The sequence below is a fragment of the Phalacrocorax carbo genome, chromosome 4 (assembly GCF_963921805.1).
Source record: "Phalacrocorax carbo chromosome 4, bPhaCar2.1, whole genome shotgun sequence".
Taxonomy (NCBI): Eukaryota; Metazoa; Chordata; class Aves; order Suliformes; family Phalacrocoracidae; genus Phalacrocorax; species Phalacrocorax carbo.
The window spans coordinates 43,665,122-43,683,445 of NC_087516.1; the positions used below are offsets into that span (position 1 = coordinate 43,665,122).

At 37.2% G+C, this 18,324-nt stretch overlaps 1 protein-coding gene across 1 annotated transcript in view; it reads left to right on the forward strand.

Annotated features, from left to right (window-relative positions):
- SPOCK3 (SPARC (osteonectin), cwcv and kazal like domains proteoglycan 3) overlaps positions 1-18,324 on the forward strand; it is a 229,735-nt gene that overhangs the window by 78,229 nt on the left and 133,182 nt on the right. The window contains exon 3 of the mRNA XM_064449758.1: positions 13,357-13,402. Within this exon, the coding sequence (XP_064305828.1) occupies positions 13,357-13,402 (46 nt within the window). The remainder of the gene's footprint in view (positions 1-13,356; positions 13,403-18,324) is intronic.

Sequence of the window (18,324 nt, forward strand, 5' to 3'; positions counted from 1 at the left end):
CTACTCAAGTCATTCATCCAGACATGTAATGTATTTTGCACACTTTACTCCTAGATCTGCAAATTCCTCACAACTTAGTGACAGGCTATGTAAATTCATGAGACACAAACTGCTGTGTTTTAAGTAAATGAGCTTTTCCCTTACAGGGTCAAGATAGCAATAATATTCCAAGTGAAAGTAATTGAAATGGGTTTCCTTTCTGCATTTTGAATCACGACTCTCTGGTTAGTTCTCTCAGTGTTGATATTTTTCTGTCTTCAAGAAAAAGCAGCATTTGCTGACAGTGAAAGAAATGTTTATGTTCTGGAAATCTCTGTATCAGCACTCAGCATTGGTTTCATGTTATGTAGTCAGATTTGTGACTTGTGATTTCTAAGCTCAGTTAAAGGGAGAAGAAGTAATATAAAGGATGACACTGTAACTTGGTTTGCCCTTAAGTATGGCACCTTATTTCATGTAGGACTTGGACACAGCTTACCATTCTACTTTAGGTATGTACTTGTCTAGAGAAACTAATACTGTTCAGTTACGTTTTGAATGCATATATCAACTTCTGGGATATTGAAGTGGAATTCACTCATTTTGGCACTTGGGTAAGGATGTGAGCTCTGCCCTAGCATCTAAGGATGTGCAGTGGTCTGCAGACAGGGTAGAACAGTTTCACCTCAGATTTCACAGGTCCAAACAGGATGGGTGAGACACAAGCCTTTGCTTTGTAAGTTCTGCAGAGAGGTGTAAAACATTGCAAAGAAGAAATTTTCAAACAATGCTTACTTGTTTTTAATTTATTACCCACAATGGAAGCACTGCTGGGACCTGGGCAAGGATAGTGGCAAAAGTAAAAATGATAATGACGTGTATCAGTTATCTCATCTGCTAGATTGGGTACTTTCTTACTAGTTATTTGGTAGAAGACAAAATGGTTTCCCTAAAAACTTGGAGAAGGTGTTTGTAGTTCAAACAAGACATATCAGAGTCAGGGCCTGTAGAATACCTGAGTCAACATTTCTCAATAACTGGAATGAGATAGTTTAAGGATTATAAAGTTGTGTTAACCGCTAAAATCCAGCTATCCACTAAGCCAGTATCAGTGACCGTAATTTTTTGTCAGGTATTTGATGGTCTTGTTGGAATGAGTTCAGTTATCTCACCAAAATTCACAGTATACTTGCACATAATGCTTTTTTTTCCTTATCTTTTCTGTTGATTAAAAAACTACCTTCTTAAGCTTTTATCTAGGAACTTCCATGAGCATTTAATTATGTTCCCTTATACATTGTACAAACCTATTCTTGCCCAACAGCATCAATAAAACATGTTAATGGCATGTGCCAGAAGATACAGCATTTCTTTGTGTATTATTCATTGTTCAGTTGTACAAAAATGATGAAATACAATGGCAATAAAAAGACAGTGTATGTTAAGTGTCGATACTTTTTTTCACAGGCAATTGTCATGACTGCTTTTTCTTCAGTATTTAACTTGGAATTATATATTCATGAGGTTTGCTGATTCATATGATGTTTTAAGATGATATATTACTGACCATATCTGTAAGTTCCATAATTGCAATAGGGCCACTGTAGTGGAGCAAGAGGGCATAAAAATGCATTGAACTTGATGCTTTTTATTGATAAATTTACGACATAACTCTTGAGAAATCTTGAATCCCATCTTAAATCAGAGTAGTTTGCTTACATTATGAATAGCTTTAAAAAAATAATATCTACCAGGGTGTAGTTGTATAATGTTTGAATTTATGAACAAATTGATTTATATGTATATAGATGTTTCATAATATTTTGACAATATGCATTTTTCTATTTTTACTGTCTTTACTGTCTGTGGATCTACCCAATTTGCAGTGTTTTTTTTTTCCTCTCCATCTGGTACAAGCTACCTAGACTTGACTATAATAAATATATGTAAAAATAAACATCCAGTGTTAATATTTACAAAGAACATTGAATGGATCTCTCTATTACTGGTTTAGTTACAGATTCTGAAGTGCAGCTTATGTCTTCACAGATTCGAAGTTCAGGTATTTGTTGATTTTTAGAAGTCCTCAGCTTGTTTAAAAGGGATATTTTTCTCACAAAAAAATAAATCCTACAAATATAAGAACAGGTCCTAATTCTGTCAGCATAGCTTTGTTTTACTTAAAAATCTGTGCAGCACTCTTCTTAAACTGAGAGCAATCATTTTAACTGCTTCCTTCTATTATGTTGCAATAGACATGTGATGTTGCAATAGTAGACATGTGATTTTCCTTCCACTTCTGTTCTTAATGCTTTGTAATAATGATGCTGTAATGCCTCTCTCATAATCTTTTCTATTCCTTAATTTCTTCCATTTTGGACTGTTTTTATACTAGGGTCTTCTCTGTTGCCATGGCAATGAGAGGTAGACCAGAACATTGTTCTGAGCCTTGTCGTAAGAGACTACCTGTTGGGAGAAACATACCAAAATCCTGACCATGGAAGTGGCATGATGTGGCAGACCTCATGGTTGTCTTTGTAATAAATATTCTCCAGACTGAAAAACAAACAAACAAACAAAAGAAACAGCAGCAAAAATATAATATCTGTTCCATAACTGATTCCAGTTTTTTCTCCTTGACACGTTAAAAATACTTTCAGCTTCCTGAAAGAAAGCTGATGAATAGCACTTTTCTTTCCTCTTGCTGTCCTCAGATATGGTTGAAAAAACATTTTCTAGAACTTGAGTAAGGACCAAGACCTTTGCAAATACCATTCTTAAACACTAAGTAGACCCTTAAAAGCTGTACGGTTTCTGTCTTTGTGCCCTCCATGTGTCCTTTGTGTTTTTCAGGGCTTCTGTCCTAAACACAATACGACAATTTTCATAGCCGCATTATAAAAAAAAGGTGGGGGGAGGCAGACAAGTTATATGAACTCCAGTAATTTGTGAAATAGTGCAACATTTGAAGCAGAAGGACATTTTTTTCTTCAAATTTTTATTCATCACATCTGGGCCAAGTAGGCCTTTGAGCCAGTCTACTATCCACCTTTTTTTTTTTTTTTAACCTGCAGAGCTTCAAATACTATAAAAATTGATACCTCCAGTGACTGTTCTGATACTTACTGGTGATTTATCTCAAATTGTTTTGGTTTTATTCTTCACTCAACAAGAGCCTAGCGTCAGGATTTGTGAGACTAATGCTTCTAAAGGATGATAGATGTCTTCAGCATGTTTTAAGGAAAGAATAAGCTTTTCTCACTCAGTTGTAAATGAAGAAATAAAGCTTTGACTGATCTTTTCTGAAAGGCATACGTATTATAAAGAATAATGGCAATGTACATCAGCCATGTTTTTAGTGCTGTGGGAAGGTACTTCCTTCCTTCTACTGAAAAATATATGACTAGCTGTGTCCTACTGTGAAGATTGTTTGACATGAAGGAGACTTAGAAATGCCAAATTCTGTCTTTTCTCTGAATTTTATTTCTGTGGCTCTCTGTGTCAGTCAAAGTGACCCTATATTCATGGAGTTCCCTTACATCTGGTCTCCCCCCTCCCCAGTTATTGCTGACTTGCCAGTAGTTTGAAAAAACAGTTTCCTAAGTTGTAAAGCGTTGCTACAGTAAATTTAATTGATACATTAAGCTGAATAAACTGCTTGAGGTTGGTATTTTTCTTTATCAGATACTGTTCTGGAGGGTTCTTCTATTGAAGTGTCTCAGAGCAAAGATCCATTTTGCCTCCCTTGAAAGTAGCACCCCACTTTTTCTGCTGCAAAGCAAAAATGTCATTATCTGATACAGTACAGTGACAAAACATTCTCATCCAGCTTTATGCTGACCTCTGCTGCTTAGGCTACAGAGGTTACCATTCTCTCTGTGGAAGATGTGGATGAAACAGTTAGATAGTGCTTTACTTCAGTATATATTGAGAGATAAAGACCCAGAAATTTAGGATTGCTTTCTAGGCTGTAAAGAAAATGTTAGCGCGTTTGGTTATGATTTTTTTTCAATCCTGTTTCCTCCACAGCTTAATTATTTCTTTACATTTCTTCAAACCTCTTCCTGTACCAGTCCTACTGGTATCTCTACTGTTCTTGATTTCTCTTCTTGTCTAGGCTTAATCCAGTCACCTTGAGATGCACATTTCTTCTTATACCACCTCCTTCTAGCTGGCTGGTCAAAAAAATCAGTCACTAATGTTGATTTCTTATTTTCGTGCATATGGCAGCTCCAGCCTACTCCTGCCTCCTGGCTTTGTCTTCACTCCTGCCTGGTTATCAGTCCCGTTCTACCCATTTGTCTCCTAATGTCTGTGTTCCCAAATCTTGGTTTCCAGAAACTATTTTGTGACTCTTTTGTTTACTTACCTTATTCCAAAGCCTTCTTTTTGTTTGATGTGCTCCAAGCTTCTCACCTGATCTACTTATTCCTTTTGTCCTAAGTCATCAGTTACTTCTATTTTTTTTCTTGCATCCCAGTATTAGAAACTGCCATATACACATATGCCACTTCAATTATTCAAGCAGGAAACACAAGTAAATAAAGAAAATAATACATTGCAAAAGGGCAGTAGAAAGCAATAGTTCATTTTCTTCAAATATTTGGAGTTAAGAGTATTCACATGCTGTAAATAGTCACTGATTCATAAAAGCTTTGTTGGAAGTTCCCCTGTGGAACCTATAATCTAGTCTCCACTCAGAGTTGGATCTATTGCAACACTGGATTGATAAGGTCAGCTGTGGATTGTTTCCAGTCAAATCTTGAGAACCCCCAAGAGCAAAGATGCCATGATCAACATGAGCAGCTTATTCTGCTGCTGCACTATACTCCTAGTAAAGAAATTTTCCTTCATATCTAACCTGAACTTCCCAAGCTGCAATATGTAACCTTTGCACCTCATTTAAATAATTTGGCACTGCTGACAAGAGCTGGCAATTGCCCTTCAGATGATTGCAGGCGACCATCCATTAGCTTCCTCATTCCCAGACTAAATAAATCCAGCTTGCTCAAATTCTCCTGCTGTCCACTGTAACTCCCAGGCCATTTTCAGGAGAGTCAGTTGTTTTGTGGCCTGTACCCCACATCCCTTCCTAGATATTCCTTCCTAGGCTCAGGACTTTCCAATTCTTACTGAAGCTCATTTTTCCACTGGGCAAACCCTCAAGTTACTGAGCATGCTCTGGATTGAGCCTTTGCTATTTGTTGTGTCATCTGCTCCCCGTAGTTCAATTGTGTATGGCATGCTCTGTGTTATCCACGTTGTTACTGAAGATATTAAACAATATGACCCCCCAGAACTGACTCTGGGTGCTTTGGCCATTGGTAGGACAGTAGTTGGATGGTAAGCTGTTGACTACCAATGTAATAAATTTTCAATCCACAACTGAGTTCAGTTTTTTTAACTGAGTATAGCTTTTACTTCCTCAGTTTACAGATGAATGCACTGGGAGATTATATCAAAAGCCTCAGTAAAGTGAAGTTATGCTACACCCACCATTCCCCACTTGTGCACAAATCTGTTATTTCATGTAGAAGGTGGTCTCGCTGGTAAAGCACTGAAAATCGTTGGCAGGTCTGTACTGAGTATTTATTCTTTTCTGTCATGTGCATGCAAAAGGACTCAGAGGATATTTTCTATTGATCTTCAGAGACTGAGGTGAGGCTGCCTGACCTGTCATTCCCTGCATCTACCTTCTTACATTTTATTTTTTAAGATGCTAGCTCTTTTTTTTTTTTCCCCAGTTCCCAGAGATCTCCGTGATACAGTCCACCATTTTTTTGTAGATGCAAACCATAGCTTCACGATCATATTGGCCATCTCTTTCAAAACACTTAGGTAAATTCCTTCCAGCCCTATAGATGTGATCTCATCTCTCTGTATAGTTTGTTACTGTTCTGCCACTCTTGGCTGTTCTTCTCCACACTGTGGCTTTGTACGCAGAGGTCAGGGAATAAGTTTTGCCCTTGTTGCCAGAGGCTTGTGCATTAGTGAAGAGGCATCTGAGGAAATTGAACAGTGACCCTTCTGAACAGGGATGTCCCACAGATGGACTTCTGCCTTCAACTCTGTTAGACTACAGCTTTTTGTATGTGTTTGTAGTGAAAAGATGTGTGGTTTGGTTTTTGTTGTTTTTTTTTTTTTTAATTTTAATTCATGATGAGAAATATGAGATGCACTTTTAAAGACAAAATATTTTAAATGTTACTGGGATTTAGAAGCTTATAGTGTTTGTGCTTTGATATGAATTCCTTCCTTTTCAAAATGTTTTTCAGTATTTCTGAATATAAGCTCTAGTGAGCATTTGGTATTTCTCGGCAAATTATTTCAATACTGTACTATTCAAACCTGCTGTTAGTAATGCTGCTAGTACCAAACAGACATCCTCCGCAGAAATCTTCTGAATGAGATCTGTGAAACAGAAAGAGGGGGCTGAAAAGTAGTGGCTCTTAGCCCAGCCTCATCAACAGTACTAGAAGCATGAAGCAAAGGGAGTGGGATAAACACTGAGTGTGGTGAGCTGAGTGCCAGCGTTGCTGGAAGCGGCTATTGATTCTAATTGTGGTTTGCCAGCCCTGTGAATACAGGCCTTGGGTGTGGCATGGCCCAGGAGGCTGGAGCAGCAGGGGAAGTGACATCAGCCTCCCTGGGGGCTGCCACTGAACAACAAAAGAGCATCCTTTCACCTGTCACTCCAGCACCCCACTCAAGGGGGTAAGGTGCCAAACAAGTAGGAAGGGAGTTTTGCTGCAAGGCTCAATCTCATCTACCGGTGTTTAGGACTTTCACTACCAGAGGAGAAATTCTGGTATTACCTCTTGTGGCAGTTCATTATTTTGGAGTTTGTTTTCTCATATAGATTCTTTGACTTACTAAGCTGATCTTTAAGATTACTTGACTCCCAGAAGCACTGGATGTGAAAAAAAAGGCCACTGCCTTATTCTGTGTCTGTGGTGCTTTATGCACTGAACTATTTCTGGTGGCTTTGGCTAAACTAATTACATTTCTAGTGGGAGACTTAATCTGGGGAAAAGGAGTCAAATCTGGCAGTAGTCACCTTTCTGTGCTAGCCTGTAAAAATCTTCTAGACTTTGTAGGGTTTTTTGGTTTTTTTTTTTAGATTTCTTAGGTCCAGGTAATAAACTTGATTGTTTTTTCTTTAAACATTGATTCACTAAAGAAGGATTCCTGCTCTGTGCTTCTTCGGAGTGTTGGAAAGGAATGCTCAAAGGCAGCTTCATGGGAAGCATAAGAGGTTGTAAGAAGAGGTGGATGCTGCTGAGAAGAAAGTGCAGAGCCAAAAAATTTGCTAGACAAACAGATCCTGCCCTCCTGGAAATAGTTCTGCTGCAAGTTCTTAGCTATGTGTTTTCATGTAAGGTGTGTGCATATTGTCCTACAGATTAAGCACCCTATTGAATACATCTGGGACAATTGGTAAAAAAATATATTCAAGAGCACATGGTCTGTCCAGGTTTCTTGCCCTAACAGATGTTCTGAGACCCATAAGATGCTGCAATAGTAAATATGGTGTCGTGGAGTGTAGTAGCTACCTTATTCCCTTTACTGCACTATCCTGCAGTTAACTGGCTAAACTAACACTCCACATTTATACAACAGAATGCTCACATGGTTTGTGATAGATTAGATGTCTATGCAGATGAGCAGAGATGAAAAGCAGCGTTTGATAGGCAGGCAGGTATCCACATGCTGCTGAAGACCATGTCTGTATCCTGGATGAGGTTTCCAGACTGGCTCAGATTTCAGGTTGAAGAATTTCCCCGTACACAACCATCATGCATTTTCATGGTGCAGCTTATACTTCCCTGGTTATGGTTTATGTTTAAGGGTAGTAACCTACTTAGATGTGGTTGGAGTATCTCACTGTTGTGGTTTAACCAAAGCCGGCAATGAAGCACCACACAGCTGCTTGCTTGCTTTCCCCTTCCACCCTGGTGGGATGAGAGAGAGAATCCGAAGAGTAAAAGTGAGAAAACTCATGGGCTGAGGCAAAGACAGCTTAATGGGTAAAGCAAAATCCATGCATGCAAGCAAAGCAAAACAAGCAATTAATTTGCTACTTCCCATCGACAGGCAGGTGTTCAGTCATCTCCAGGAAAGCAGGGCTCCGTAATACCTAACAGTTACTTGGGAAGACAAAATGCTGTAACTCCGAACATCCCTCCCTTCCTCCTTTTTCCCCCAGCTTTATATGCTGAGCATGATGTCACATGGTATGGAATATCCCTTTGGACAGTTGGGGTCAGCTGTCCCAGCTGTGTCTCCTCCCAGCTTCTTGTTGTACCCCCAGTCCACTTGCTGGTGGGGTGGGGTGAGAAGCAGAAAAGGTCTTGACCCTGTGTAAGCACTGCTCAGCAATAATGAAAACATTCCTCTATTATCAAGGCCGTTCCCAACACAAATCCAGAACACAGCCCTATACTAGCTACTCTGAAGAAAATGAACTCTCTCCCAGCTGAAACTAAAACATCTTGTTATTTTGTGTATGCTGCCTGTGGCCCTTATTTCAGGAAACTGCAGTGTTTAAGAGCTGTAGATTTCCCATATGATGGAAGCTTTGATGGTGTCTCATCCTTTTATTGCTGTAACCCTTCTCCATGTGACCAGCAATTTAAGGCTCTGCTAGGTAATGGTAATCTTGCTGATATTGGGCTGAAGGTCCTGGAGCAAGATATAAGTGGAAAAAAGATTTCCACACACTGTTCATGCTAACTTCCTTTTTCCAGCACTGGAAAGATGTTGGGACAGAGGTATCTGGTGACAACCCTACCACAGCTCTTTCAGTGAGTCTTGGAATATAAATAAATGTTACGGAGTCACTGGGAAGGTTTAGTGCAGATGAGTCAAACCTTTGCTATTGGAGAGGTGCAAACACATGATGGGGAGATACTTGGTGAGCTGAAGTGTGTTGCAGAATTGAGCTTGAGGCAAGTGGAGGACTGTGATGTGGGACTGTTGGCTTGTTTAAACAGAGTCTGAAAATAGCATAGCTACCAAATAGCAAAGAACTAGGCTAAAAGAGGTAAAGAGCTTTCGATCAGATGAGAAGCAGATGTATGTACTTGAGATGCAGATACAAGAAATGGAATAGAATAAAACCCATTAAGAACTCCTTGAAATAAAAACTAGCAAAATAGTCTCATAGCTAATGGCAGCAAGGAAATAATCCAAATCTAATACCGTAGGTTTTATGTTATATTATGAAGCATGTGAAGCCTGAGAGGCTTTTGTTTCTGATTTTGTGAAAATATGATTTCATGTCCATCTACAAATAGGATTATATAGCTCTTCTTCAATTAAAAACAAAGCAAGCCCTATGTAGGAATAGGGAGGCCAGCAGTAAAATGTTTTTTGTTGTTTTTGTTTTCCCCCCCTTCTCATTACAGTAAGTTGTATAAAATTTGAGTGGAATTTTTTGTGGGCAGAATTTAGTTTGGCATTGAAACTTTGTAGCTTTCCTGATTTGGTAACTGTTAGAAATGTTGTTTCTTGAAAAGGCATTATATATGAAGCAGTACCTCACATTGAACAGGTGCCTATTAGACTTTTTCCTAAATTGGTAGTTTGTAAGTTGCACAATTAATAATATCCCTGCTGTACAACCTGTGCTGTAGCGGTAAGTTATACTTGGATAAAATAAAGATAATTACAAAATCAGAAAAATGCTTCAATTTCAATGGATACTCTGACATAAATCAGTTTTGATTTTAGTTATATAGGTTTTTAATGCATAGCCCATAGTAGAGGTAAAATGTGAACACGAAACAAGGGCTGGATTTGCTTTATCCATTTTTTTTCAGGTCAGTCTTGGTCTGAAAATATTTGTGAGGAAACCACCCTCCTTACTTTAGACAGCTGTCATTCTCTGAGTCAGACTCATCACATCTACCATGTATACTTAGTATAGTTATATCCTTTAGCAGTATAGATTTCTTGGATAATAATTCAAGTGATGTCAACAATATATGGCAGCATCTACAGCAAATGTTACAGAGGAGAGATCAATAAAATCATCTAGCAAATGTTCTACACAAGAAAATCAGTAGGATCGTATTTTTGTATCTCTATTGAAAGGTGAAAACTTCTGCTATGTAATTACATTGTCAGATACGATTTTTTCCGGTGAGCTTTCTCTTTTACTGTACTTAAATGTGTATTTCTTAAAATTCATGTAGCAACTGCGTTTTAAGAATGAGGAGTGAAGAATTCATATAGAAGAATATAGAAGTCCAAAGAAGCAGCAAAAGTGTTCGAGGCAAAATAATGTGGTGTGGGTTTTTTTTCTTTTTTTTTTCTTTTTTTTTTTTAAAAAAGCTTTTCTGATTAAGCTGCTTTTGGTCATTTTAAATCATTTTCTTAAGGCTGTCAGATTTTCAGTCTACATACATGGTATTTTTTTAAGGTAAGTAATTTTCAGGAAACACAAAAAGTGTTTAGTAGTCTCAAAGTGGATATGTACTTATAGCATGAACTTCAATTCTTAGAAACATTTTGTCACTGTGACCCTGAGTGAGCATAATGCTCAAAAATGCGTGATTTTAAGGCATGGATATTAAAGTCATTGAAATCCATCATACATAGCTATTACAAGTGCCTTATGTGTCTTTCAGACAGTGAGAGACTTGAAAGAATTACTGAAATTTCGCATAGTTTCAAGTGGAGCAGTAAGGATGAATTTTCTGTTTAAAATGTATGGATACCTTTAGCTGGAAAATGTTGGAAAAGTGGTATGGTTGCTGTGACAAATTTGTGACTTTATAATGTATACTTTTGCAACCTGCCCTTTAACATGCTCAGGACAAAGGCAAGCAATAAAATCCAAAGTCACAGGGCCTGCCTGAGGCATTGCCTTTTGCATTTATAGAGATGCTGTGACACTGCTCAGTCTTCACTGTAAACTGTATATTTGTGCATTCTCTTTTTAATTTTAAAATTATGAAAAATGAGGCTTTCTAAATTATATTATCATCTTGATGATATTCTGAAGAGGATATTGGACATTATAATAATCAAAGTCTTACTGACTGAAGATCAGGAAAGGTCTGAATGTAACAGAAAGCCAGGTTCTTAGACATGTGATAGGTTACATAGCTTTAGGAATATTTGTAAAATTGTGGAACTGCAATTTATTGAAGCAATTTCCTTACTTAATCTGAGAATCAATTAACCAGTTTATTTTGGTTTTAGAGGGACATACAGATTTTAACGTATCCAATAATGGACTTTCTTTAAGTAACATGTGATTTGAAAAATTAACTATTAAAAATCAGTAGTGTTATTGTGTTGCATTTAGATGTGTAGTGCTGCTTCATCTTGAATGCTCTGTACAATTCTTGTCATACCATATAAAAAAATAGACTTGGAAAAGATTCAGAGAACGGTAACTAGAGAAGGTATGGAGTGGTTCTGTAGACAGAAGTAAGTTAGCTAAGGCTCTTCTAGAAATGACTGAGGGTTGTTATATTTGGGATCTGTAAGTCTGCAGTGTAGAGATGAACAAGAATTGATTTCTCATCTAGATGGTTTGAGGCCAACTTGAGAATGTGTAATTTACACAAGCTCCACTTCTACATTCTTTCTTAAGCGTAATGCAGGATGCTCTGGCTTAGAAGGGATATTGGTCTCGCCCAGGATGACCGCTCTTGTTCTAATAGCGTCATGTTCTAGTTATTCTAACTTTTCACCATTTTAATAATACACATATTGGCTGAATATGCTTATTGTGGGTGAACATTACTGATTTAGTAGAAATGGAAAGACAATACCATTTTCATTTTTTATCAAGAACTGAAAGTTTTGCCAATGTGGTGTCATTCAGAGAACAGCATTGCATTAAAGCTGGCTGAAACCTGTTCAGAACACTACTGTAGGAATAACATCTCCATAGTTACTCTTAGGAGGGATATAATTGGAAAACACTGTCGCAATTGTAATTTCTGCTTCTCTTGCATGATTAAAAAAACCAACACACAAACCAAAACAAACCCAAACCCCAACATTTTATGTGCCTGTTTGTTTTTATTTACTTTCAAAAAAGAGTAAATAAAAGGCAAATACCATACACCAATTCATAGATTATTAATCTGTGCAGCATCAAAGTGAAGAAATACGTAAGTATTGGTACAGAACTATGGTACTGTTCTGCACTTCCAGATTCTGCTAATTTCTTTTTTCTTCTTCCAAAGCACATATTCCTGTAAAAACATTTTTACTAATAAAACATCATCAATGAAATACAGTTTAGACTGCAACCACTTTTTCCTCCCTTTAAGGTAAAACTGTTGGAACTATTAAAACCCAAAGAGTGGTTTTTTTCCTGTAAAGATATGCTTGATCCTTGAGCATTTTAAAGTTGTGATTATGTGTCTTTGACAACTGTATGAGACTTGTGTTTTCCCAGTACAGGTTTTTTTTTATATAAATTGCAGTTTCTTTACCGTGGTCTTGGTGATCTTTCAGCAAGTGGGATGGAACTGCTGGATGTGACAATGCACCCACTGCAGTTCATGAACCTTAATTTTTGCAGATATTAAAATGTTGGGTACAGTCTTTGTAATGTTTTGTTCTAGAGAATAACAAGTTAAATGAAGACAGAATAATAAATAATTCTAGTAATTTTTCTGCTCCACATATTATCTAAGGGATGCAGATCAATTTATTTATGTCTTAGCTATGAATTTGTGATTTATTATCACATTTCTTAAAATCTTGAAAGCAATTTATTTAATTCAAGTTTCTTCTCCTTGAAATTGCAGTCTGATACAGCTGATGACATAATTAGGAGGATATTTTATGTTTAGTAAGACTATTTGTAGAAAATAGAGTTAATTAGACTTAATGACCAATCTTACTGACACAGTTGAAAACTACATAGCAGAATATTTATTTTTCTAAAAGTCATGTATAATTATTTAAAATGTAGTTATATTTTATTGATGATGACTTTGGAGCTTTGGTTTTGAAAAATCATTAATGGAAAATGTAATTAAGTTTTTCAATATCTTAGAACTTAAAGTACAGGAAAACTACTGTAACATTTTAAAAGCAATGTTAGAAATATTACCTGTGTAAGTATTGTAAAAAATAATTTTTCTATTTGAAATGCTAGTAAGTAACATTGAATAGCATTTTTACTTAATGAGAGCAAATGGCCTCTGAATTACACTGTTTTATTCTATGTGAGTAATTTGTCCCATTATGACGACTGTAATCTTTTTCTCATTTGTTTTTACTGCTTGCCTTTTCTAGGAAGTAGAGGTTGGTATACATCTTCCGTCTTTCATGATTCTGTGATTTTTTCATGTATACATTGATTCCTTACATTTTACTAAATATAGGTTGTTTCTCGTTCTCCAGGATGATTATTTTCGTACATGGAGTCCGGGTAAACCATTTGATCAAGGTAAGATTCTGCTACTAGTTATTTGTATGGGATACAATTTAAGTATTTAAAATTGTGTTCATGTTCTAGAATACCTACAGAATTCTGTGAATTTGTGTAATTTTCTCCCTCTTCGAATGATTGATTTAAACATGGCCAGAAATTCGTCCTAATAATCTTTATATATCTATGATTTTTGCAAACAGTTATTGTTTAGAGACAGAGATGGAAGCAGTAGGACCTCCAAAGTAGGTTAAAGTTTCCCTCATGTAAGAAGTTCATGGGGTTTGGGAGGTTTTGTTTTATTTATATATTTCAGTTAAGCACTACTGTGTTTTCAGTAGGACGTTTGACAGAATACAGGTGTGCAATCTGTTATTTGTCTTCGGTAGTTAAATTCATTAAAATGTTGAAAGTCTCTTTATATCTGGGTGATAAAAGAAGATCTAGAAAAAAATTTTGGAAGTCTCTGTCATGTTCAAGTGATCTGTCTTGAGGGAAAACACAGATGGAGCTTTGAGAATGCTACAGTACAACAATTTCAGCCTTAGAGTAAGCAAAAGCAGTAAATTTTCACATTAAACGTTCCCTCCCCAGGCATTGGAACTTAATATTTACTGTCAATATAATCCACCTCATATATGTTGTTTCAAAGCGTGTGATGACAGTTGTGAAACTACGGAGAATCTTGATGCTTTTTTTTTTAATTGCTACAAGGAACACTTTGGAGACTTTGTCTTTTCGGATAATACCAATGGCACAAATGCGATGAAGAAACAGTGTAGGGGCTTGTACACAAGAGACTGAGATAAAAATTTGTTGCAGAAATAATGTTTACTCAATTTAAAGAACTTTCTCCTTAATGGACACTGACTTTTATAATGAGAATTGTATTTTATTACAATCACATGTCTTAGAGATGGACTTTCTGCCATGTTCTATGCCTTTGTCACTTTAATTCTGGGTTACTCTAGTAATCTGTGAAAGGAAATGCCTTAATTTCTTAAATGAATGCATCTGGCTTGTTTTGCCAGTTTGTGGGAGAGAGGAGTTGGGGTGGGGCAGGGAAGAGAGTCATGTTTATGTTATCAGTATGCTGTGTATTGGGGATGATTTTCTTCTGGTTTCGTGGCAAATTGTAAATGTTAATTTAGGTCTGTGGCAGCCTGAATACTTCAGAACCTGACGATTTCACAGACCATGCACCTTTCCTCATTATATACTAATATGTTAGGAAAAAGTACTTGACCTTAGTCTTCTGAGCCCTCAGAGATGAAGAAGCCTTCGTTTTGGTGAAGTACCTCATATAAGAAGCAGGCTTATCATTTCATTACAAAGTACCTTTAGTCTATTCCTTTTCTTATTTGATTTTTGATAAAGCATGGTTGGCAAATACAGTTTTTAGTATGAGAACTGGAATAGGTTATACTTTAATGACTTACAGGTGGCAAAATCTTTCATCAGAAGGCATTGATTTGAATGCACTGTAAATTTTGCTCATGATTTTTTTTATCACCTCTTTTTTTTTTTTCTTTTGGTTCCTTTTAATTTTCTGTTAGTTTTTCAGAAGATATACTGAAGTACTACTTTTTCCACCAGACTTACGCGTTTACACACTCTGGCTTTTTCTGTTAATCTGGGTTCTTTGGGGACCCTGATGTTAATGTTTATAGAATACTTTTCTAAATTTATAAACAACCCATCTAAGAAAACATCTTAAGGTTATCTGTCCTACCTTGTTTGCAAAATGCATTGTGTGTTGGGTAGTGAATATTTTAAAAGCATGCCTAGAGAATTCAACTTTCTATTTCCATATCCTTGGTTAGCTGAAAATTAACATGGAAGAGTAAAATGCATTTGCTGAGTAGTTTTACCTACATTTTACTGTGTAATTTGTAACTGAAACACAGATTATGTTAGTTAGGAACACTTTTTAATAATAAAAGGTACACTGAAGTTTTATTATTAACAAATGTTCCCAATATCTTAATTTGTCAATCTGTCATTTAAAGAATATCAGGTATTTTTACCTTCCTGTGCACTGCTTTTCAGTTTTCCTGCAATAACTGCCATAGTCTTTGTTTTGAATTTAGCAATGATATTGAATTGAGCTGTATGTCAAAAGATTTACAGTTTCCCAATAATTAGATGTTTTCTAGACTCTGATGCACATATATTGTGTATTAATCAGGACTTATGTGCTGTTGGTATTTTTTTTGAAAGTCTGTAAATAACATTACTGACTAGATCTGGGGGATACACTAAAGGATAGAAGGTTTCCCAGTCAGTATCTTGGTCTCCATGTTGTCAGAATTGACTTCCTCTTTCAGGTATAATGAGAAATGATTTTCTGAAACATAGCAAAACATTCCTGAGAATGAAATATAACTATGGAAGTACCATGTACTTATTCATACATTCAAGTCTCTCATCAGATGAGAGAAGTGATCATAGGTGGTATTCTGTGGAAAGAGCCATTCACACTTTAAAAGTGTGGCAACCTTGCAAATGTCAGTTCCCTATGAGTGAATGTAATGTTCATGATTTACTGAAGAAATCACGTCTTTTATGATTCCCTGTGTTTGCCAGTAAAAGACATACAGCAGTGACAGTCTCAGCATGTTTTTTTTTTCCCTTGTATTATCTAATGAGATAGGAAAAAGTGAGAGTTGGTAGACTATAAAAATGAAATTTTAGGTGTACATTCTGATAGCTTCTGTCATTTCAGGGCTGTGCCATAAGTGGTGCACCATCACAAAGAAATAAGTTTTAAGTATGTATTAGCTTTTTCATGGGAACGATGCATGTAGACTTACAGGTTTTTAATATTTTTTTTCTTTTATCAAAGTGAACTATTCAAAACAGTAAATGCAGACATCACGAATGACTGACTGTGGAGTCCTCTGATCTGTTGGGGCTTGTTGCAAGCCAAGCAATCTGTGTTACAGAATCTTTATGAGGGTTTCTCCTTCAATCTTCTGTTATTGTCATCCTGGTTTGTGCAGTAGCTACTCCCTAAGTGAGATCATTCCATCAAAAATGTTGTCCCAAATGAAAACATGGAACTCATAAGTGAAGACAAATTTTTAAAATACAGAGATAAACTTGCAGTAAGAGACTAAAATTGCTCAATAAAGATGATGTTTAAAGAGGAACAGTAACAACTTCCCATGTCTGTTCTGTTAAGGTTTGGTGTTAAGATGATACAGGCAGATAAGTTCTTTGAGGGCAGAAATAAATAATGTCCTTAATTTATCTCTATCGGTGTTTTATTTCTTTTGTTATATCAATATTTGGCTTTTCAGAAACTTACCTATAAATCTGTGAAAGTATAGAATAAGTGAGGAACCTTTTTGGCATTAAAAGATCTGAAGTCCAGGTCTACTAGGCAGGATATTTTTTTTCTATTTTCTATGAAAACAATGGATTATAGGAATTACTAGTGCTTTCACAGAATATTTTTTTTTTTCGTTGCTGATTTAAATTTAGCAACAATACATGATGAAATTACTAGTAGATATTTGGAAATTTTAAAATCTATATATGAAAACATATGAAGACCTTTAACTGCATAAACTGCAGATGACTATGTAATAGAGGTGGTGATGGAATATTTATGTGTGTTTGTTCAAATTGGTAGTTGTCAACTTAAAAATACTCAATCTCTGTTACACCCCTTTGTGTTTTTAGGCTGTGGTGTAGGTACCCAGTACACATATAGCTCCATGTCTATATCACTAAGAGTCAGACAAATGGTTTATATTGTGTATCTATATTCTGCTCAAAATCAGCAATATACGGGGACCTCTTTCAAATTATTTTTAGCCAACACACATATTAATTTGCAGGTAGTATTTTTGAGGAGTCAGTGCTTAGAATCATAGAACTATTACTGTTGGAAAAGACCTCTAGGATCATCAAGTCCAACCGTCAATGCAAAACCACCATGCATCCTAAACCATGCCCTGAAGTGCCACGTCTACGTGTTTTTTTGAACACCTCCAGGGATGGTGACTCAAGCACCTCTCTGGGCAGCCTGTTCCAATGCCCGACCACTCTTTCAGTAAAGCAATTTTTCCTAGTATCCAATCTAAACCTCCCCTGGTCCAGCTTGAGGCCATTTTGTCTCTTCCTATCACAAGAGACTAACACCCACCTCACTACAACCTCCTTTCAGTCAGTTGTAGAGAGCAGTAAGGTCTCCCTTCATCCTCCTCTCCTCCAGACTAAACAATCCCAGTTCCCTCAGCTGCTCCTCATAAGACTTGCTCTCCAGACCCTTCACCAGCTTCATTGCCCTCTCTGGACACACACCAGCAGCTCAATGTCCCTCTTGTAGTGAGGGGCCCAAAACTGAACACAGTACTCGAGGTGCGGCCTCACCAGTGCTGTGTACAGGGGCATGATCACTGCCCTACTCCTGCTGGCCACCCTATTCCTCATGCAAGCCAGGATGCTGCTGGCCTTCTTGGCCACCTGGGCACACTGCTGGCTCATGTTCAGCTGGCTGTCCAACCAACACTCCCAGGTCCTTCTCTGCCAGGCAGCTTTCCAGCCACTCCTCCCCAAGCCTGTAGTATTGCGTGGGGTTGCTGTGACCCAAGCACAGGACCCAGCACTTGGCCTTGTTAAACCTCATACAATTGACCTTGGCCCATTGATCCAGCCTGTCCAGGTCGCTCTGCAGAGCCTTCCTACCCTAGAGAAGATGGACACGCCCACCCAATTTGGTGTCATCTGCAAACTTACTGATGGTGCACTTGATCCCCTCATCCAGATAATTGACAAAGGTATTAAACAAGAGTGGCCCTAAAAGTGAACCCCAGAGAACACCGCTTGTGACTGCCCATCAACTGGATTTAGCTCCGTTCACCGCAACTCTCTGGGCTCGGCCATCCAGCCAGTTCTTTTACCAAGAGAAGAGTACACCTGTCTAAGTCATG